Genomic DNA, 18,566 nt, shown 5'->3' on the forward strand with positions numbered 1-18,566 from the left:
ACTGCAAACATGATGTAAATAAGATAGTGCAGTGTGAGATATGCCTCCAGGTTATTCTAAGAAATATAGTTTTCTTTTATAACAATTAGACTTGAACGTAATCGTTTTTGACATGTTTTATTTTAATCAAAAATAAAATCACAAAACACATTCCTGCTTAGTGTCATGAGTATGTTTCCATTTTGTGCTTATGTCAAATAAGATTCAATTTTCTAATCTGTGTTTCCTACAGCATAACTGCAAGTGCAATAGGTTTATAGATTCGCCAGTTTTCTGAAGGCATCGCATCGAAATGGATTTACATTATGTGAATTCTCGGCAGTATTGAAAAGTGAATTTACATATGAACAGTATCTGTATATATGCTACAGATATATATTATTTATATATAATAAAGTTACAGAAGATATTTTTCTCATATGAAATAAATTTGCACGATTTTTAAAATGGTATATTATATTGTGTTGCATATAGGATAAGCAAATGCATTTTGTAACTTGTTTTTCAAAGGATAACAATATTAAGGAAAATCAGGTATGACAATGTACATTATTATGTTTATTAGAACTTACATAGTATAATGCTTGATCTCTACATGTACATCTATTCTAGGGATCTCTCAAAATATGCACTAAGTCGGACAAATAATGTTGAAAAGTTTTTATTATAATTGTCGTATCAGTCAATTGTTTTAGAAGCCTTAGTGTGTTATCTCTTATTATAATTTTGTTAGTAAAAATTGATATCTTTAACCTTATTTCATGATAATTTAGGAAGATAAACAATTCTAATTGATTAGTTGTATAATATAAATTTCTCATTAGCTCGACTTTTTTTTACGCTAGTTCAGTGGCCCTGAATAATTAATTTAGTACGACATTTAATTTTTCAGTTATTGATAAACAACTATTGACAGAAGCTATGTGCGTTTATGTGAAAAATACAACAACAACAACAAAACAAAACAAATCAAAAACATAACGAGGTTTTAATATTACATGACATGTTATTTTTTATTTCGAATTACCAGTGTTAGAAATAATATGTTATTTACATTACTGTAGATGTTAAATTGTAGGACATTGGCAATGTCAGATTATCACGGCAATGAACAACAACAAAAATACCATAGATTTTAATTAACGTAAAATATTACAGTGTATATTTCTATAAGCTAAAAATACTTTTTTTGTAATTAATATGATAGGTACATGTAATTGTGATAGGGTTTAAGTGGTGATTAAAGTTAAATATTGACCTTAAATAATGTCTCTACAACCTAGTTGTTGAAATGTCATGACATCTTAAAGTGTGTTATTTATACTAGTTTTAATGAACTAACGATAACAGTAATCTTAAGTAAAGCTTTAAACAAATTTTCTTTAGATGATAACAATTTTGTAGTATCAAAGGATTACTAATGTCTTAGTATATCTATTTTACAATTAGTATTTTCTTTTGAAAGTGATATAAATAGACTCCGAGTGTGATAGTTTAAATCCTAGGATTTTAAAACTTTTATCCATTAAATAAATATTATTCCTGTAATGTTGGCACTCTCCGAGTTTCACTTAAAAGGTAAAATTAAACAAAATATAACCTATTAAAGGAAATATATACATACAATACGAAGTCAAATGATAGGTTGCTCCTACGTATGTCATGTTCGCTTTAATATTCATAGCCGAGATGTCTATTAACATCGTAGATATAATATTCTATATGCACTGAGCCTTGGAATAATTGGAATAAGTCCATTGGAAATATTGGCATCTCATATTGAATACTGTTCATTGTATTTGGAAAAGATGTGAATTGTGGATATAATGAAGTTGAAACAAATAAATGGATAAGCAAAGTATAGTAAATTTATTCATTTACCTTAATGTTTATCATTATTGCATATAACAAAATAAAAACTTTGAGGCAAAATTTTAAGGAAATGAATGTTCAAGATTTTCCTGAATTATTTCGGGTAAATCTAGTATTCCTTTTTCCTTTCTGGAATATATGATAAGATTAAGTGAGCAAAAAGAACATGTTGATGTGCTCAATTATCTTTTCGTCTTCTTTGCTTAAGTTTGTAATAATTGGAATAAGAAAAATAATATCATAACTTTTTATTGCGTCTATGTTAAATGTTATTTAAACTGGCAAAAAATCCAAGATTCATATTTTTGAATATTATTTCGTATGTATTTTACAGTTTAAAAAAATATAGAGTTACATTATAATCATTTTTTACTTCTGAAATAAATATCTAGGTAAGGGCACTTTTCACTTTTGAAATTTGATTTGTGTGTGATGTTTTTTGGTTATTTTTTCTGTAAAAAATAAATCATGGGCAAATTCCAAGTCAGATATTTCAAGGCATTGCTAATGATCATTTAAGAAGCACAGTTGCTTTGTTAACGTCTCATTTATTGTATATTGCAGACAATACGATATGCCAATACAAGAAAGAACATGCTCGTTAACTCAATCATAGTAAACAATATTCATTTTATTACTCGTTAGATATCTAAATATCTAAACGGTTCTTATACATTATTTTTTTATTTTCTGTTGTTTTTTTCTTTTATGTTGTTTGCCTTTTTATGTATTAGTTTTTCTTTTGTGACATTTTAACTGCGAACGCATAAAAGTATTATATTATATTATTATGCGCTGCTTAAGTTGTTCTCCAAATGCTTATATTGCCCATTAGCTATATTTGTTAATATCAGTGCAGTCATTATACTAAATAATTAAAACCATTTTATTCCCTGTGTGACTATGGGGTTACATGTATAGGTGTAGGCATCAGAAATGCAGCCACCGTTTCCCCCTGCATGATCGTAAGAGGCGACTAAATGGGTTGGAATAACTGGAGTCTATGCATTTCGTAGCTCCATCAGGTCAGGTTTTGATCCGTGAAAATGCTTTGTGTTTGCAGCACCCGTGGTTAGCCAAAATAATATTTTCTGTTTCTTTTCTGTTTCTCTTCTGTTTCGGTACATATGACCTAAGTTGTGTTGGTGCGCTTTAAAACCTACCGAAACGGCAAAAACTTCTCCCGGTTGACACATTTCAGATTTTGAACATAATATGCTTTCTAAACTAAGTTTTGTTACAAAAATATATTGGATGTTTGATAACTATTTTTGATCCTTAGGCTAGTACTCTTCTACCTAATTTCTCTAGTAATTTCCAAAGTATGATAATACTTAGTGCGTTTACACTGGTCTGAAATACATAAAGAGTATTTTTTTTAAAACCCAAACCAGTGACATAGATAAATTAGAATCGTGTTCTGAAGTTAAATCAATTATAGAAAAGGCTAGATTGTTTTAAAGAGAAAACATCGCAAGGTTATACAAAAATATATTGAACAGATCAGTGATGACCTGTTATGTTTCATAACACTTTTATCAGTGAAGCTTTGTACTTTTGAACACTAATGGAAAAGATCGTTTGTTGTGAAGATGTTAATCAAAACCACCTAAAGCGATTATTAAATTGTGTTTGCAGTCCAAGGGTTAAACCTTACTAAAATCTATGTAATATCCAGAGATATGTTTACAAAATTGTGTTACAAAACAAGATCAACACTATCTTTCTCACCTTTAGTTTATCTAATACCCTCTAAGTTAAGAGATAATTAAATATACTTGAACGATTATCTCGATGTATTGAAGAGTTAAAGCGTGACTCTTAAAGAAAAGTAAACACATTAAATGTTTCAAAATAACATTAAAAATAAATGAATAAAAATAATGGATAGTTTAAATATATAAATATAAATACAAGTAGTTAAAAAGTAAGTGATATTTTGCATATTAAATGCACACTGTGACAATCAATTATCAATTTAGATACTTGTACCAAATTTCTACTCCGTTTATAGCGGAAAAAGGGTTGTTTCTGTATGTTTCGATATGTAATCACTTATAACAAAATATAACAATTTCTAATTGTTCACTTAAATAATCACGAACCTAGAGGCGTGCTGCTTTAATGTCAAATATTTGTTGGGTAATCATTTTATCAGTATGTTCTTATGATGATGATATATTAATATTCTAAATTTTAAGAGAGCACTTAACATATGAATGTAAACATAATCTTAATGATTTAATGTTTGTTTCCTTTTCTATATTCAATTTTATCTTTTCGCATGTAAAGTTTATCGTGTTATCAGTTATTCTCATCTAACAGGATGTTACATGGTAACATTATGTTTTTTTATATTTATCCTTTGATATACGACATAGAGTGCAATAAAAATATAAAGACAATGTTTACGTATCCAACATGATAATACAAACATGTTAAAACATATCAAACAGTATTATCAATTACCAAATTATCATGTAACATACTATGTTAGATAATTAATAGATTAGTAATAGCATTCCGGAAAATTATAACCGGCTTTATTTAGCTTTATACTTTAATGCATAATTTTACGTACATAATTTAAATTTTCTCAGCCCCCGTCTTAATACATATACATGTACTTGTATCATTGTATGATTTATAATATACTTGATTGTTTTTTGATGTTTTGATAGATTTTGTACTCTACAATTTGTATTGCCTGAGTCATCTTGTCACGAATGAGAAGGCACATTATTTGCTAATTTAAATACGAATAATCATGAAAGAAAATATTTATTTCTGTTTTTGACATACATTTTGTACATATTTACAGATGGCAAACTATAAAAGAAAAATTGTTCTAAAAACTAGAGCATGCTATTGAGGTGAACTGTATCACTGCCTTTTGATTGTGTAAAGACTGGGACAATATAGGTCACCAAAATTGCAAACTTATGAAATAGTTCTTATATATTCAGCTTTGTTAACCTAAACACAAAATTTAAACACGTACTTATTAAGGGCAATGGAAACAAAACAGGAAAAGAACAAACAATATGTACTTGACTTTGTTTAACGAGATAATTTAGTTATACTATAAGTATAATAGAAAACCGACGAAAGAAGTGTAATGCCATCTTGAGAAATGTGCTATAGTATTTGTGAGATGAAAGAATGAAATGAAAATATTAATGATCGATGGTTGAAAATCTTCTATTATATATTGGTATATATTATTAGATATGTTTTGTAGGCAAAGTTTCAAGTTCAACAAATAATTGGAAGTAAGATTGATAAGATCTTGTCACCAGTCATTTAATTCTTGGAATGTCATGGTTAAAATGCTGCTTTTAAAACGTTTTGCATTGTTGATAAAATCGTTAACTTTTTCTGTTCAATTGCCGATAATAGTATGTTTGTCAATTAATTATTTGCTGCTTTTAAACATGTATTTATATATTTTCAGTGTCAAATGGGTCAACAGTCAATATTTTTTTGAGATTTGATAATATGATTTTAACGAGGAGAATCTGAATGCTGATTGGAAGTTACACCGGACACAACCTGCTAATAAGGAAATGTGTTTCCACTGATGTAGGAAATAAGTTCGAGAAGTTTGGAATATATTTCACAAGGACATCTTTGAATTGAATTTTTTTATAATAGATAGAAGCTGAATGTACGAAGAAGAACGAAGTGAAGAATGATAATGAATGATGACCTCACAAAGGTCACGGATATGACATCAGAATATTCTGACGAGAACACATCAAATTTGTATGATTATAACTTTGACTATGGGGATGAATATATGTATCCAGGTTACAAATTTGAGCGACCAGTGTACTTATATGTTTGGGAAATATTAGTAATTTTGACATTCCTCCAAAATTTATTAGTTTTATCAGTGTTTATGCAGAGGCGCATGCGCAAGCCAACTAATGTAGTGTTATCCGCAATCGCAATATCTGATTCCTTGACAGGTTTGGTTACGTTACCAACTTACATAATGGTGTTTCAAAGATACGATCCATATAACTACAATTATGATTATGATTACAGCCAATACCCAGAAATGAACAATGACATGGACCAAAATAAGACGACCGAGTTTGATCAAATCAACAACAGCTCTTCTACAACAATCCAAAACTCATATTTACAAAGTCTACCAACAACACAGAGTTCAGAAGGAGTTTTGGATTCATCCTTAAAGTTAACGACAGTATTTTACAATTCAGCTACCATTGCACCCATAGACGGATATACCCTCAGCAAAGATCTGTGTCGAAGTTTTATGATCTCGAAATATTTCTTGTCCAAATCGTTTCATACAATTTCAATATTTTTAACATTGTTTCTTGAAATTCAGAGATATGTTTCAATGGCATATCCGTACAGATATGAAACGTGTTTTAATCGATATAAAGTAGTTAATTTATACTGTGTATTTGCATTCCTATTTTGTCCTGTACTTCATTCCTTTCATTTGGTAAGAGAAAAGGCGGAAGGAGGCTTATGCCAATGGGAATATGCGGGAACAGGATGTGGCGAAGATTGTATATATTTATGGATAGCTTTTATACTGCGACATTTATTTCCATGTGTGACACTTGTGATATTTACTATTTTGTTTATTAGACAATTACGAAAAGGGGAGAAAAACTTTCGACGGGTTGACAGTTCGTCGTCCCAATACTCGAGAAGAGTTAGTGAAAATCGCCGTATATCTCTTGTTGTGACGACCATTGTTGTTGTTCGACTGATTCCAGAGATTCCATTTAGTATTTTTCTGCTATACAATAGCATTGACGGAACTATAAACAACGGTGATGAAATTAACCTCGAGACTAATAGAATTTTTCACATGTGTTACGAAATATGCCTAGTGTTTTCTTTTCTAGCTAATTTTTATATATACTTAATTTTCAATAGCTCTTTTAGAAAACGTTTGTATCGAACATATATACAACCCATCAGAAAACAAATTTCTAATTCCTTTGTATTGAATGAATTGACTACTACTTTAAGTCCTTCTAGAAAAACAACAGTAAAGAAAACAGTTACAATATCTCCTGGAGAGACTTTAGAAATGAAAACAATGCATTCAGATGTTTCAGAGAAAATGATAAAAATTGTGCAATAGTCAATTAACTGACCGCAAGAGGTGACTTTCAAATCCATTCTTTATATTAAAGATCTCTTTTTATATAATATGCTATTTTGGATTGCACTTACATACTGTGTTTGTTACATTGAGTCTCTGTTGAACTATTTGAAGACTATTTTAACATATAAGGTGGAGATGTCTTAGATAGAAACATGTGTAAAATTATTAGAATTGTAAAATATAATACATTTAGCTCATCATTTTCTTGATAATCTCTAAACAAAATTATTTTGTAAAGAATTGTATGTTTGAACTTTTTTAATTATAAAAGTATTGACACTTGTTGAAGTTTAAACCTGTATTACTTTCACATCATTCACTTTCATATATTCCATCGACTTACTGTAAATAAACGTTTCCTAGTATTTCATATGGGAATTATACTTTTTTTACCGAATACCGTGTCGTCTGTGATTCATAGAAAGACAAATCATTGAATAGTACATAATTATGAACATAGTCAGTTATCGACCAATTTCTAATGTAATTCCATGGTCAATCGAAGCATAAATTCAAGACATTAATTATTTAATTAAATTACTCTCTTATCGCGGTGTGTACCATCCGGAACCCATAATCGTAATGACTTCTGTTCATTGTATTAATGCAATTTGTATATTCGTATATAATTGCAAGTGATGATGAGTATATAAGAATACAGACATAAATATTTAACTATGATTGTGAAAGAGCATATCTTTGAATAGCAATAAACTGTTATAGTCAATTGCAATAAAAGTCAACAGCAAAATCATTCGTTTGCTAGAGTATATTAAAATATGATATTGGAAGGGAAGTAAGCTTTCCGATCCACTGGAATTTAAACAGTAATGGTAACCATGTCATCTTTTGTGGGAGTACTTCAACTTTGGCTCTTCAACATATATGCAGTCCATGTTCGTAAATAAATTTGCTTTTATCTCGTGCCATGTATGTGAAACGATTTTTTTAATTAAAATCTAGTTCGTGCATGATGCCACTGAAGTATGAGTGTCACTTATAAATAAGCGAGTAGTTTAGTAAAAACACATATTAAGTAAAGCTCGACAAATGTTATTTCTACTGACGCCAAGGCAATAGGACTATCAACATGTCTGTTTACAAGTCTTTCACACAGTTGCAATAAGACAACTTGTTCGTTTTCTTGTTTTACGTTATTTATTAATATATACGTATTGGGTTTATTTAACAGCAACATCATCATGTTTACGAATTAATGTTTTAATATCCCCGACGAAATTTTGTAAATTATTAGTTATCTATTAAATGCTCCACATGGTAAATAATGCTAAATTGTTAAAAAATAGCTTTAATTTCATCGATATATTTTAAAGGTTTTTTTAGTAAAACAATATCTTTTCACCAATTTTCTGTATTCCCATGAATTTTATATATTTAATCAAAATAAGATAAACCAATTTCATAATTGCATCTTGTTTCCTCCATTTTCCTGTCAAACAACATGCACTTGTAAAGATATATATCACTTTGTAATGCAATCATCATGTAATTATGATTTTCTCAGTTATGAAATTAATTTTGTCAATATTTATGAAATAATAATTACAACACACCATGCGGGATACATATTTTTAATGTCAGAATAGAAAATATTCATCAGTTATATGATTACTGATGCCATTCTTGATTGAAATTAATTTTCTTAATTGAAACACCAGAAAGCAAAAGCATGATATTTTCAAATGATAAGGGTTGTTGAAGCTAAAATACATCAACCTGATTACAATCTGATTTGATTTATTAATATGACTTGTGTGGAACGAAAATAAACAAAACAAAATCAAGTAGGACATTTGCCATCCTTCTTTTGTTTGATATTACAATGCGAAATAGAACGCACTTGCCATTTTGAAATAAGTCAATTATTCATTTGCTCGAAACAATATTTTTACTCGTTATTATTTATAATGTTAAACATAAAACTTCGTGAAAAACAGGAGACTAAGGAAAATATATAACAAAACATCTATTTCAACAATGTCTATACAATGGAAGAACAAATGCCAGAAAAAAATTGAAGAACAAGCAGGATTGGCTTGACTAACAACAGTGGTTAGTGAAAATTACCATCCGCTACACTGGTTACAGCAATGAGTTAAAATATGAAAAACAACATTAACAAGGAAGGTCGGTATTCAATTTACGCACCCCACACTGGACCGCCGACAAGAAGCCCAACATGATACCAAAAAAATGACAGGGCACACGAACACAAAGTATTATACATATTAAGTAAAGGTCTAGAATACTCAAATGAAGTTGTTAATAATGTCTGCATATTTCATTTTCTATTTGTTTAACGTTATGGTAAAATAAAAATAACAAGACGGAATATTTATTAATCAATAATTTATTATATATCGCGTTAAACATCTCGTGTATGACTTAAGATACATTTATCAGATATTGGTGTGTAATCCCTGCATAATTGATGCGTAATACACGTCTATTGCCTCACAAATAAGTCATATAAGTCTCTTTGTGTTGTAAAATTATTAAAGGAGTGGGGAGTAGCAAAAGGTTAAATAATTTGTAAATATGTGCGGCAAGCATTTAATACAGCGAAACTCTATTTACATTGCAGTACAAGAAGATATTACCCAATACTCATCTTCTTATACTAAGTAAACGTAACCTTTGGACTTTTATTATTATTGGTTTGAAACAAAACAGATATGATATGTATATGTTTACATACATATTTATTTTTACAATGATGCATATCTTTGCATTTACAATAATCTAGCGAAACTTTCTTCTTCTTTGTCGTCATTGCCTTCTTGATAAGATGTTCAAAACCACTAACATAGCTACTGTTAACGGTAAGATTATGGATTTTGAAGCCATTAGAATTTATTAATATGAGTTCAAGTACATCTTAAACTTAAGCGCATAAACGCTTTGGACGCCGTATGACATGTATTATCTGCCATATTTCTCTCCAAACGCAATTAATGTGCCGTTGTATGTTTTCATTTACTGGTAATAACATCTGTGTTCCCTGTTTTGTGTAACGGAAATCGTAGTATGACGATATGTTGTTGTTTTTTCTCTTCCTATTTATGGCACAAGAAGTAGACAAATTCATATTCCTGTCAAATCCAAAATTTCACCCTTGTCATGTTAAATGTTAAATTCTGCTTAATAAGCTGGTGTTAGTTGCGTGGACAGTAGATTGCACTTTCTATCACGCACAATAAAACGTACCTGCAACATTTTCGATTCTTTCGTTTTGTGCATTCTTTAGGGATTCTGTTTTTCTTTATTTTGCCCTTAAAATAAATGTGGTATTTAAGTATATAACGTGACAATTACAACGGATAATGAAGAGGTGTTCACATTTGTGTACTTTAAACATTTAGTAAATCACTTTAAACTATACTTTTGTACATTTTTATCACTTATAATTGGTAAGTCGTCATGGAATGTTATGCTTAACAGTATGACTTTGTACATAGTTGTGTTAAAATTATTTAAAAATTCAAACATTAAGTAGATAGTATATTGACAAAAAATGTCAGATATCTTTACTAAAAAATTACACAAATCTTTCTTTGAAACCTAAAACGCGAAAAATGTAAAAACATTGAAAAACGATGTATCATATATCTTTTATATCTTTAATACTCTTATAATATTACGGAGCCCCTAAGGTGACATTTTCGACACTTTTTCCCCGGCATTTAATTCGTTTTTACGAAATATTATTTCGTAATTACGAAATATTATTTCGTAATTACGAAATATTAATTCGTTTTTACGAAATATTATTTCGTAATTACGAAATATTAATTCGTAATTACGAAATAATAATTCGTTTTTACGAAATATTATTTCGTAATAACGAAATAGTAATTCGTAAAAACGAAATGTTATTTCGTAATATCGAAATAATAATTCGTTTTTACGAAATATTAATTCGTTTTTACGAAATATTAATTCGTAATTACGAAATATTAATTCGTTTTTACGAAATATTATTTCGTAATTACGAAATATTAATTCGTATTTACGAAATATTAATTCGTAATTACGAAATATTAATTCGTAAAAACGAAATGTTATTTCGTAATTACGAAATAATAATTCGTTTTTACGAAATATGTACTCTTTTTCCCCATTGTGAAATACATGTTCCCATCAGCAATGTTTTAATTTTTGAGGTTATTAATCTTTTCTGACATGTTTCTTTAAAAAGAAACATGCTATATTATTACTTTCTTTTATCATATACATTAGTTAAACTAAAAGGGGGGCTCCAGATTTTCACTCATCTAATCAATTTAAAAAAGTATATTTCTTTACAAGTTATGTGATCATAAAAAAGCATAATATTTGATTTTAAAACTCATCGACAGAACGATGGATTTGAAGCACAGGACCCCTATTTTAACAAAATTTTCATAGCGCTGTACAACCACGGCTGTGGCGGCAACGCTATTGACAGCCGATTATTTTAATTTAAGTGTACATAAGTGTTAAGTTGTAAAACTAGGGGAGAGAAAAAAGCACTATTTATATTGCTTTAACATGCCTTCTATTTAGTCAGGAACTTAGTGTTAAGTCCTTCTTTATAAATATTACCAAAACTCTTTTACACCCTAGAAAAAAAATCGTTTTTACGAATTATTATTTCGTATTTACGAATTATTATTTCGTAATTACGAAATAACATTTCGTTTTTACGAATTAATATTTCGTAATTACGAAATAATATTTCGTAAAAACGAATTAATATTTCGTAAAAACGAATTAATATTTCGTAAAAACGAATTAATATTTCGTTTTTACGAAATAATATTTCGTAATTACGAATTAATATTTCGTAAAAACGAATTAATATTTCGTAAAAACGAATTAATATTTCGTAATTACGAATTATTATTTCGTAAAAACGAATTAATATTTCGTAAAAACGAATTAATATTTCGTAAAAACGAATTAAGTTCCGGGAAAAAAAGTGTGGAAAATGTCACCTTAGGGGCTCCGTATAATATGTATCATGGCACAAAAATATTTAAATGCTGCAAAGATTATTTGTGAAATTTGTGATTTGTATGGTCCCCAAGTAAAAAAATGAGTGTGCCCTAAACGAGAAAACAATGGGCGGAACTAAATAAAATGGAATTTTGAAAGGGGATCTGAGGTTATGAAGCCTGCATATCACTGACAAGACGTCAAAGGACAAATTTTAAAAGCAGGCAACATACCCTAAGGTTGATTATACAGTATTGAAGTAGGAATACTGGAACCACCCAAATTGAAAAAGGCCATTTCTTTTCTCATTTTCTATCCGAACATTTCGATATTTTACTCAGTTAACACTTATTTATTTTATTTCGATTGTGTTGTAAGCTATAAAACCTGCATATCACTGACAAGACGTCAAAGGACAAATTTTAAAAGCAGGCAACATACCCTAAGGTTGATTATACAGTATTGAAGTAGGAATACTGGAACCACCCAAATTGAAAAAGGCCATTTCTTTTCTCATTTCCTATCCGAACATTTCGATATTTTACTCAGTTAACACTTATTTATTTTATTTCGATTGTGTTGTAAGCTATAAAGCCTGCATATCACTGACAAGACGTCAAAGGACAAATTTTAAAAGCAGGCAACATACCCTAAGGTTGATTATACAGTATTGAAGTAGGAATACTGGAACCACCCAAATTGAAAAAGACCATTTCTTTCCTCATTTTCTATCCGAACATTTCATTGCTTTTCTTAGTTAATATTAATTTATTTTATTTCGATTGTGTTGGAAGCTATAGGCTTATTGAAACAATCTCGAAACTGTTCCTGGAACCAACCAGTACCAAGTATTACGTGTATCATTTAAAATTATTCTTATGGTAAGATTCAAACGTTTGAATTTTGGTTTATTACACGTATATAGTAAAATGTAAATTGTTTTTAGATATCTTGTAATTAAAAAAGACATAATATCATATTTCTAATAATACAGTAAGATTAATCATGTAATCCATACAAGTGATTTACATTAAAGTAGTTCCAAAATAATATACATTTCAGTAACATTTCAGTACTTCATTGTTAGAAACAAGCTTTGTACATGTATATAAATATGATACTTTGTGTAAATTATATTCTCAAATTTGTTATTAAAATGGCCTTTTCCTAAACTTGTAAGCATTTAATCTTGCTTCCAGCGTTGCACAGTCATATAACATTTACTGAACTCGTTCTGAGTGAAAGCATTCACTTAATATTAGGCAGACTATTGTTGTAACGTCGTTGTTTACAATAATTTATAATTGTTCTGCAGGGGCGATCGACAAGTTATATAATATATAATCGTTGTTTGCTAGTTCAATGTAAACTTTTACATTTTCCAGTAGTTAATCATTTTTAATTGCAAGCGTACAAGTACTCCTGAAAGTTCATCATTTTGTATGCGCGAGATTCTGTGGCTGGGTGGTTCTAACCATGTCGTTCGTGCCTGAAATAATGCTCAGGGGAGCCCGAGGCTTTCCTTGCACAGTAAAAAAAATGATCATACCAATTGTTGTCTGTTTGCATTTGTTTTACACAAAAGTTAGGGCATTCAAAACAAAGTGTTAATCGCAGACTCGGTTGCACTTTACGTTTTACTTAGTACTTCAGCTTTAAATTTGTTTAGAACGTAAAATTATGTGTCAAAATAAGGGTGAGTAAAACATAGCATCACTGTAACCAGGGGATATCGTACTGGTGTCTTGCTTTAAACAACACTTTTAAAAGGCTCGGGAAGGAGCGTTTTTGTCTTTGTTGAAAAAACGAATAAAATATTAATTTCTACTCAGTACATATATGGGCCAAATGAAAGATAAGCCATAAATTCTGATTTGATTTTTGCCAGAAAGAATGACTTGTACATTTGAATAATTTAATCTAATACAAAAAATCTTAACTATAAGATATGCTCTGTGGTCATAGAAATTGAATTATGTAATGAATTAGTTATATAAGTCATTAAGTGATTGCCTGTCGAACACGCACGTTGATCTGAAAGTTCAAGTATAATGATATATGATTTTCCTGACAGGGAACGAACATGTTTGATATATTTGTGTATCAAACTATATGCATTAAACGCAAACATTAAGTACTTATATAAAGCATAGGATCATGTTGACACTCTGAAACACTCATTTATCATTCCTTTATTGTTAGATTTATTTATTCATTCTGCATAAGAAAAGATAATTGAAAACATCATTATATCCATTGAAGGAACTGCTTAAGTATATTTTAATTAACTGCATTTATAAAACTTGATAGATTATAAGGTACTAGTATCTGTAAATTTAATGAGCGTTAGCTTAAAAGATATCGGCTGTCAACCGCAAGCATTGTGGCGGCTGTCTGAAATCTACATTCATATTTATCGACATGAAATGATCTTTGCACATTAAACAATAAATTGTTCATACAGTCGACGTATATTTATTTTTATAACAATACGTGCAAATAATATTTTCTCTTTATTTGATCTACAAATAACATTTGCATAAAACTTAATAATAATATCTTTTAAATTTAAAACACTTTAAATATGATGTGTACTTACAACATGTACTATCGTCAATTTCATTTTTATCTAGAAATTAATTTGCTTCAGTATACAAAATACTGAACTTATAGAATAGAGAAAATAAGAATCGCTAAAAAAAAGGCCAAAACGGCAACAGGCTCGGTTTGATTGAGTCTTTTCATGGACGGTATTGTTAAATGCAAACTATCGTCCACGCCCCTAGCGAAAATTTAGGTTTAACCCATCTTAAGTACATTTTGAACAACACCTGTCTGCTTGTCAGTCAATATCAAATCTTGCATATTTATAGATATCTTCTCAGATATTTTAGATATAAAATGATATGATGCATTGATTAAACGAAATGTAGATGAACAAAAGCAATGTTTCGTTTTAATGTCCTTGTTATTGGTTTATTTCTCTTTGACTGTTAGATAGATTTATTTCAGACGTTCAAACAAAACATTATGCATACATGCATAAATTGATACAAACAATACAAACAAATTTTACGTATGCACATCAAAAGCAATAGAACTCAAAATGAAAAATGATTCTTCGTTATTTCCACTAACAATCCCCTTTTTCTCTATTCAACATACTTTTGTTGACAAAGGCATAAACGAATAATATTATAGTAAGTGCGTTAAAAGTATGGGGTGTTAAAAACTGACTTTACCTATTCAGGAACTGTAATCTTGCATTTGCTCTACTAATTACAGACCTTGTCATTGCGTCCCAAAATACTTAACTAATCTTACACCATTGTAGTTATTACCATTACATGATAAACTGCATTTATGAATTCATTAGTTTAGGTTCAGAACAAAATGAAATGGACTCTGTTTTACCTAAATGTAGAGATAACTTGTTGCAGACAAACATCACAACTTACTGACTGTTTCCAATAACTGGCTAGTACAATTTCAATTTGACTTAATATATTTTATCTGCAACCAAAGTACCAGAGTCATCAGCATATAAAACAACTTATTATCAACAATAGCTGACCTATCATTTACTTTGATTAAAAACCAGAATATTCATCCCCTGGAGAACACCATATATATACTAGCCAGGAAAACAGTGGTACCTGTTTAATCAACAAGTTGGTTTAGATCGCATAAATATGATCGAAACTTTGTTTTCTTTCACGCTGATTTTTTTACAGATGCTGTTCTTTTCTTGGCGGTCGGTTCACCTAAAAAACCGGCTTTTCTAAATAATAACGTAATTTTCTACAAGTGACACATGAATGTTTTATTAGCGGTGAAAGAAAATGAAAAATCATATTCAATGTCAGAGGGCAAATTTCAACTAGCTCGGTTTTCGAAAAAGCGACCCCTTGATTATAAATGTACAAATCCATGTAATTTGGCCGTGCCCTTTGACTTTATGGGTCTATTATTCAATCATTTATTTGTTTTCTTTTGTTCCTTATCGGTTACTGATTGTTTCTTCTTATGTGTGAATGTCCTGCCTTTTGCCCTGTCCTGTTTTTGTTTGGGGTCCATCCGGGCTCCTTGCCACTGACTCTTGCTGCTGGATCGTGTGGGGGTTGCGCCGCCTTTCCTTGTTGATCTTGTTTGTCATATTTTTTTAGTTTGAAAAAAATGAAGCAGTTTGTATTGATAATCGAAATTCTATAGATTTAACACAGTCGAAGTGAAGTGGCACCTTAATAGACAGAGTAAACTAAGTAAACTTGTGTTCTATTTTTATCTACACAACATCAAGTTTGAAGAATAAACAAGTAGTTCCCAAAGCATTTCGTAAAGAGAGATGAACAAAAACTTTATGAAACTTTCTTTATTTATAAATAGCCTAATAAAAATTTTACAAAGTAAATCTTGTTTTTGCCGATTGAAATTATTCAGGAAACTACTTATGCTTGTGGTGGGCGTATAACAGTGTACACCTTATCAGATTATTAGATAATTTAATTTTGTTTTCTGTTAAATTCGTGCAACAACTGTTGCGCATAACATATTGTTTTATACGAAACTTTTAGAAAATCTGAAACATTTTATTTGAAACATAGGATACATATCAACATACCATTTTTTCTTGTTCAAGACATGAATACATGCTTAAAAGGACATAATGATCTAATGAACTGAATATAACAAATGTGCTCGTTACATTGTTTTTATTTTAACCTGTAAAATGTAAAATGACAAACTCATTTGAATAACTTCAATAATAAAAGACATGTTTATTAAGAAACTTTTCATCGTTCAATAATGTCACATAAATAGCATAGAAACTAGACTAAGTATTATGACTCTACTGGGTATTTTGTTATATTTGCAATATTTACAACATTATTTTCACACAAAAAACGCAATGTCTAGATTCCACTGACTAAATTGGATAGACGTTATTATTCTGGATGATGTTTTTCATCTGACAGCATAATCTTTTGTATCTTTATCATTATTTATAGAGGATTTATCAAACAATTTATTCCTTGAATGATAAAGTGTTTTAGTATCAGTAGACGTGTTTGCAATTTAGGTTTAAGGCAACATTAAAGTTGTTTTTATTTCTCAAAAGCGTTTGATTGTTTGTGTCCTGTTATAGGCTCCAAAAAGTTACTTATTGGTCACTTATGAAAGTCATCTTTTTGCATCTGTTGCATGTTGGCAATTAGTACAATTATAGCGGTGCAGTATTTTGAATATATATTATTTTGTTTGTAAAATCGGTAACCAGCCAGTTCTCATTGTTGATCATAATATTTATTATACAATATTGACGAAACTTTAAAAGTTTTTCCAGTACACATTTCGAGTCAATTTGGTATAAGTTTATAGCAGTAAACTATTGAATGACTTTATTACATAATAAAATTAGCTTTCAATTTTGAGTATACATGATCATCATTTTAAATGACGATATACACGTATTTACATATATCATATACTTTTGAAATAAATAGTTAGGCATTAGTTTAAATGATAAAAAAGTATTTATAAGGTTTTGTTAAGTTTATGATATAAACAAGATTTAGACTCAGTCCGCTCGCTAAGCTAAATAGGGGGAGGATTGGATTTCTAATCAAGGGTTCGCATGCTCGATCCTCGGAGGAAATTTCTCTGAAACATTGAGACTAATGGTAAGTTACTTATTGGTCAATTATGAGAATTATCTTTTTTTTTGGCAATTAGTACAATTATAACGACGCAGATTTTGAATGGATGTTAAATCACTACTTTATTCGTATTTTGCTACTCTTATGTCAAATAGACTCAGTGATACTTTTTTCAGGTGATACACATCTTACATACTCAAAAAGTAATAAAACTGATGTAAGCTTTTATAAAAGAAGAAAAGTTGATTCGTTTCTAGGACCAAATGTGCCTTTAAAACAAAGTAGAAATGTTATAATACAGAATAAGTCAAGCGTATAAAAATTTGGTCTGTGTTACACGTACAAAACACAAAATTAAAGAGTGTAATAAATAGAATGCAGAAATTACCCTTACTCTGCTTTTAATGTTGAAGTTACGATGATAAAAGAAGTTAATTCAGTCAAATTCTTTTTAAAACAATTTATATAGAGGCTAAAATCATGTTTATCGTTTTTGTACGAAATGGCAAGGAAACATTATTTTGCATTTGTAGTTCATATGAAGTCTTTTGAGAATTAGTTATAATTTAAACATGTAGTTATAATTAGGAATAATAAACTTTAACAAATTTACTTGGTTTAACTCATTTACACTCTTTCAAAACAAAACAAAATTATCCTTACTTTTTTATCAGCATGGAAATAAAAATTGTTGGGTTTTAATGACCCTAATAAAAATAAGACGCCAACTATTATCTAATGATGATTAGGAAATTACCGAGTCACCGGGCGTAAGATATACTCGCATATACAACTTGTACATGCATAAAAACTAAATGACCTATTTTCATAATAAATGGTTTATCATGGTAATGAATGAATGAACAGTTAATACAACAGTG

General features: G+C 29.4%; 1 protein-coding gene across 1 annotated transcript in view; it reads left to right on the forward strand.

The window, feature by feature from the left end:
• LOC132744085 (uncharacterized) overlaps window positions 1-8,254 on the forward strand; it is a 28,644-nt gene extending 20,390 nt beyond the window's left edge. The window contains exon 2 of the mRNA XM_060732693.1: window positions 5,327-8,254. Within this exon, the coding sequence (XP_060588676.1) occupies window positions 5,564-7,006 (1,443 nt within the window). The 5' untranslated portion in view covers window positions 5,327-5,563 and the 3' untranslated portion in view covers window positions 7,007-8,254. The remainder of the gene's footprint in view (window positions 1-5,326) is intronic.
• The last annotated feature ends 10,312 nt before the right edge of the window (window positions 8,255-18,566 follow it).

Source organism: Ruditapes philippinarum, unplaced genomic scaffold (genome assembly GCF_026571515.1).
Source record: "Ruditapes philippinarum isolate M1 unplaced genomic scaffold, ASM2657151v2 ctg2272_1_1_1_1, whole genome shotgun sequence".
Lineage (NCBI taxonomy): Eukaryota > Metazoa > Mollusca > Bivalvia > Venerida > Veneridae > Ruditapes > Ruditapes philippinarum.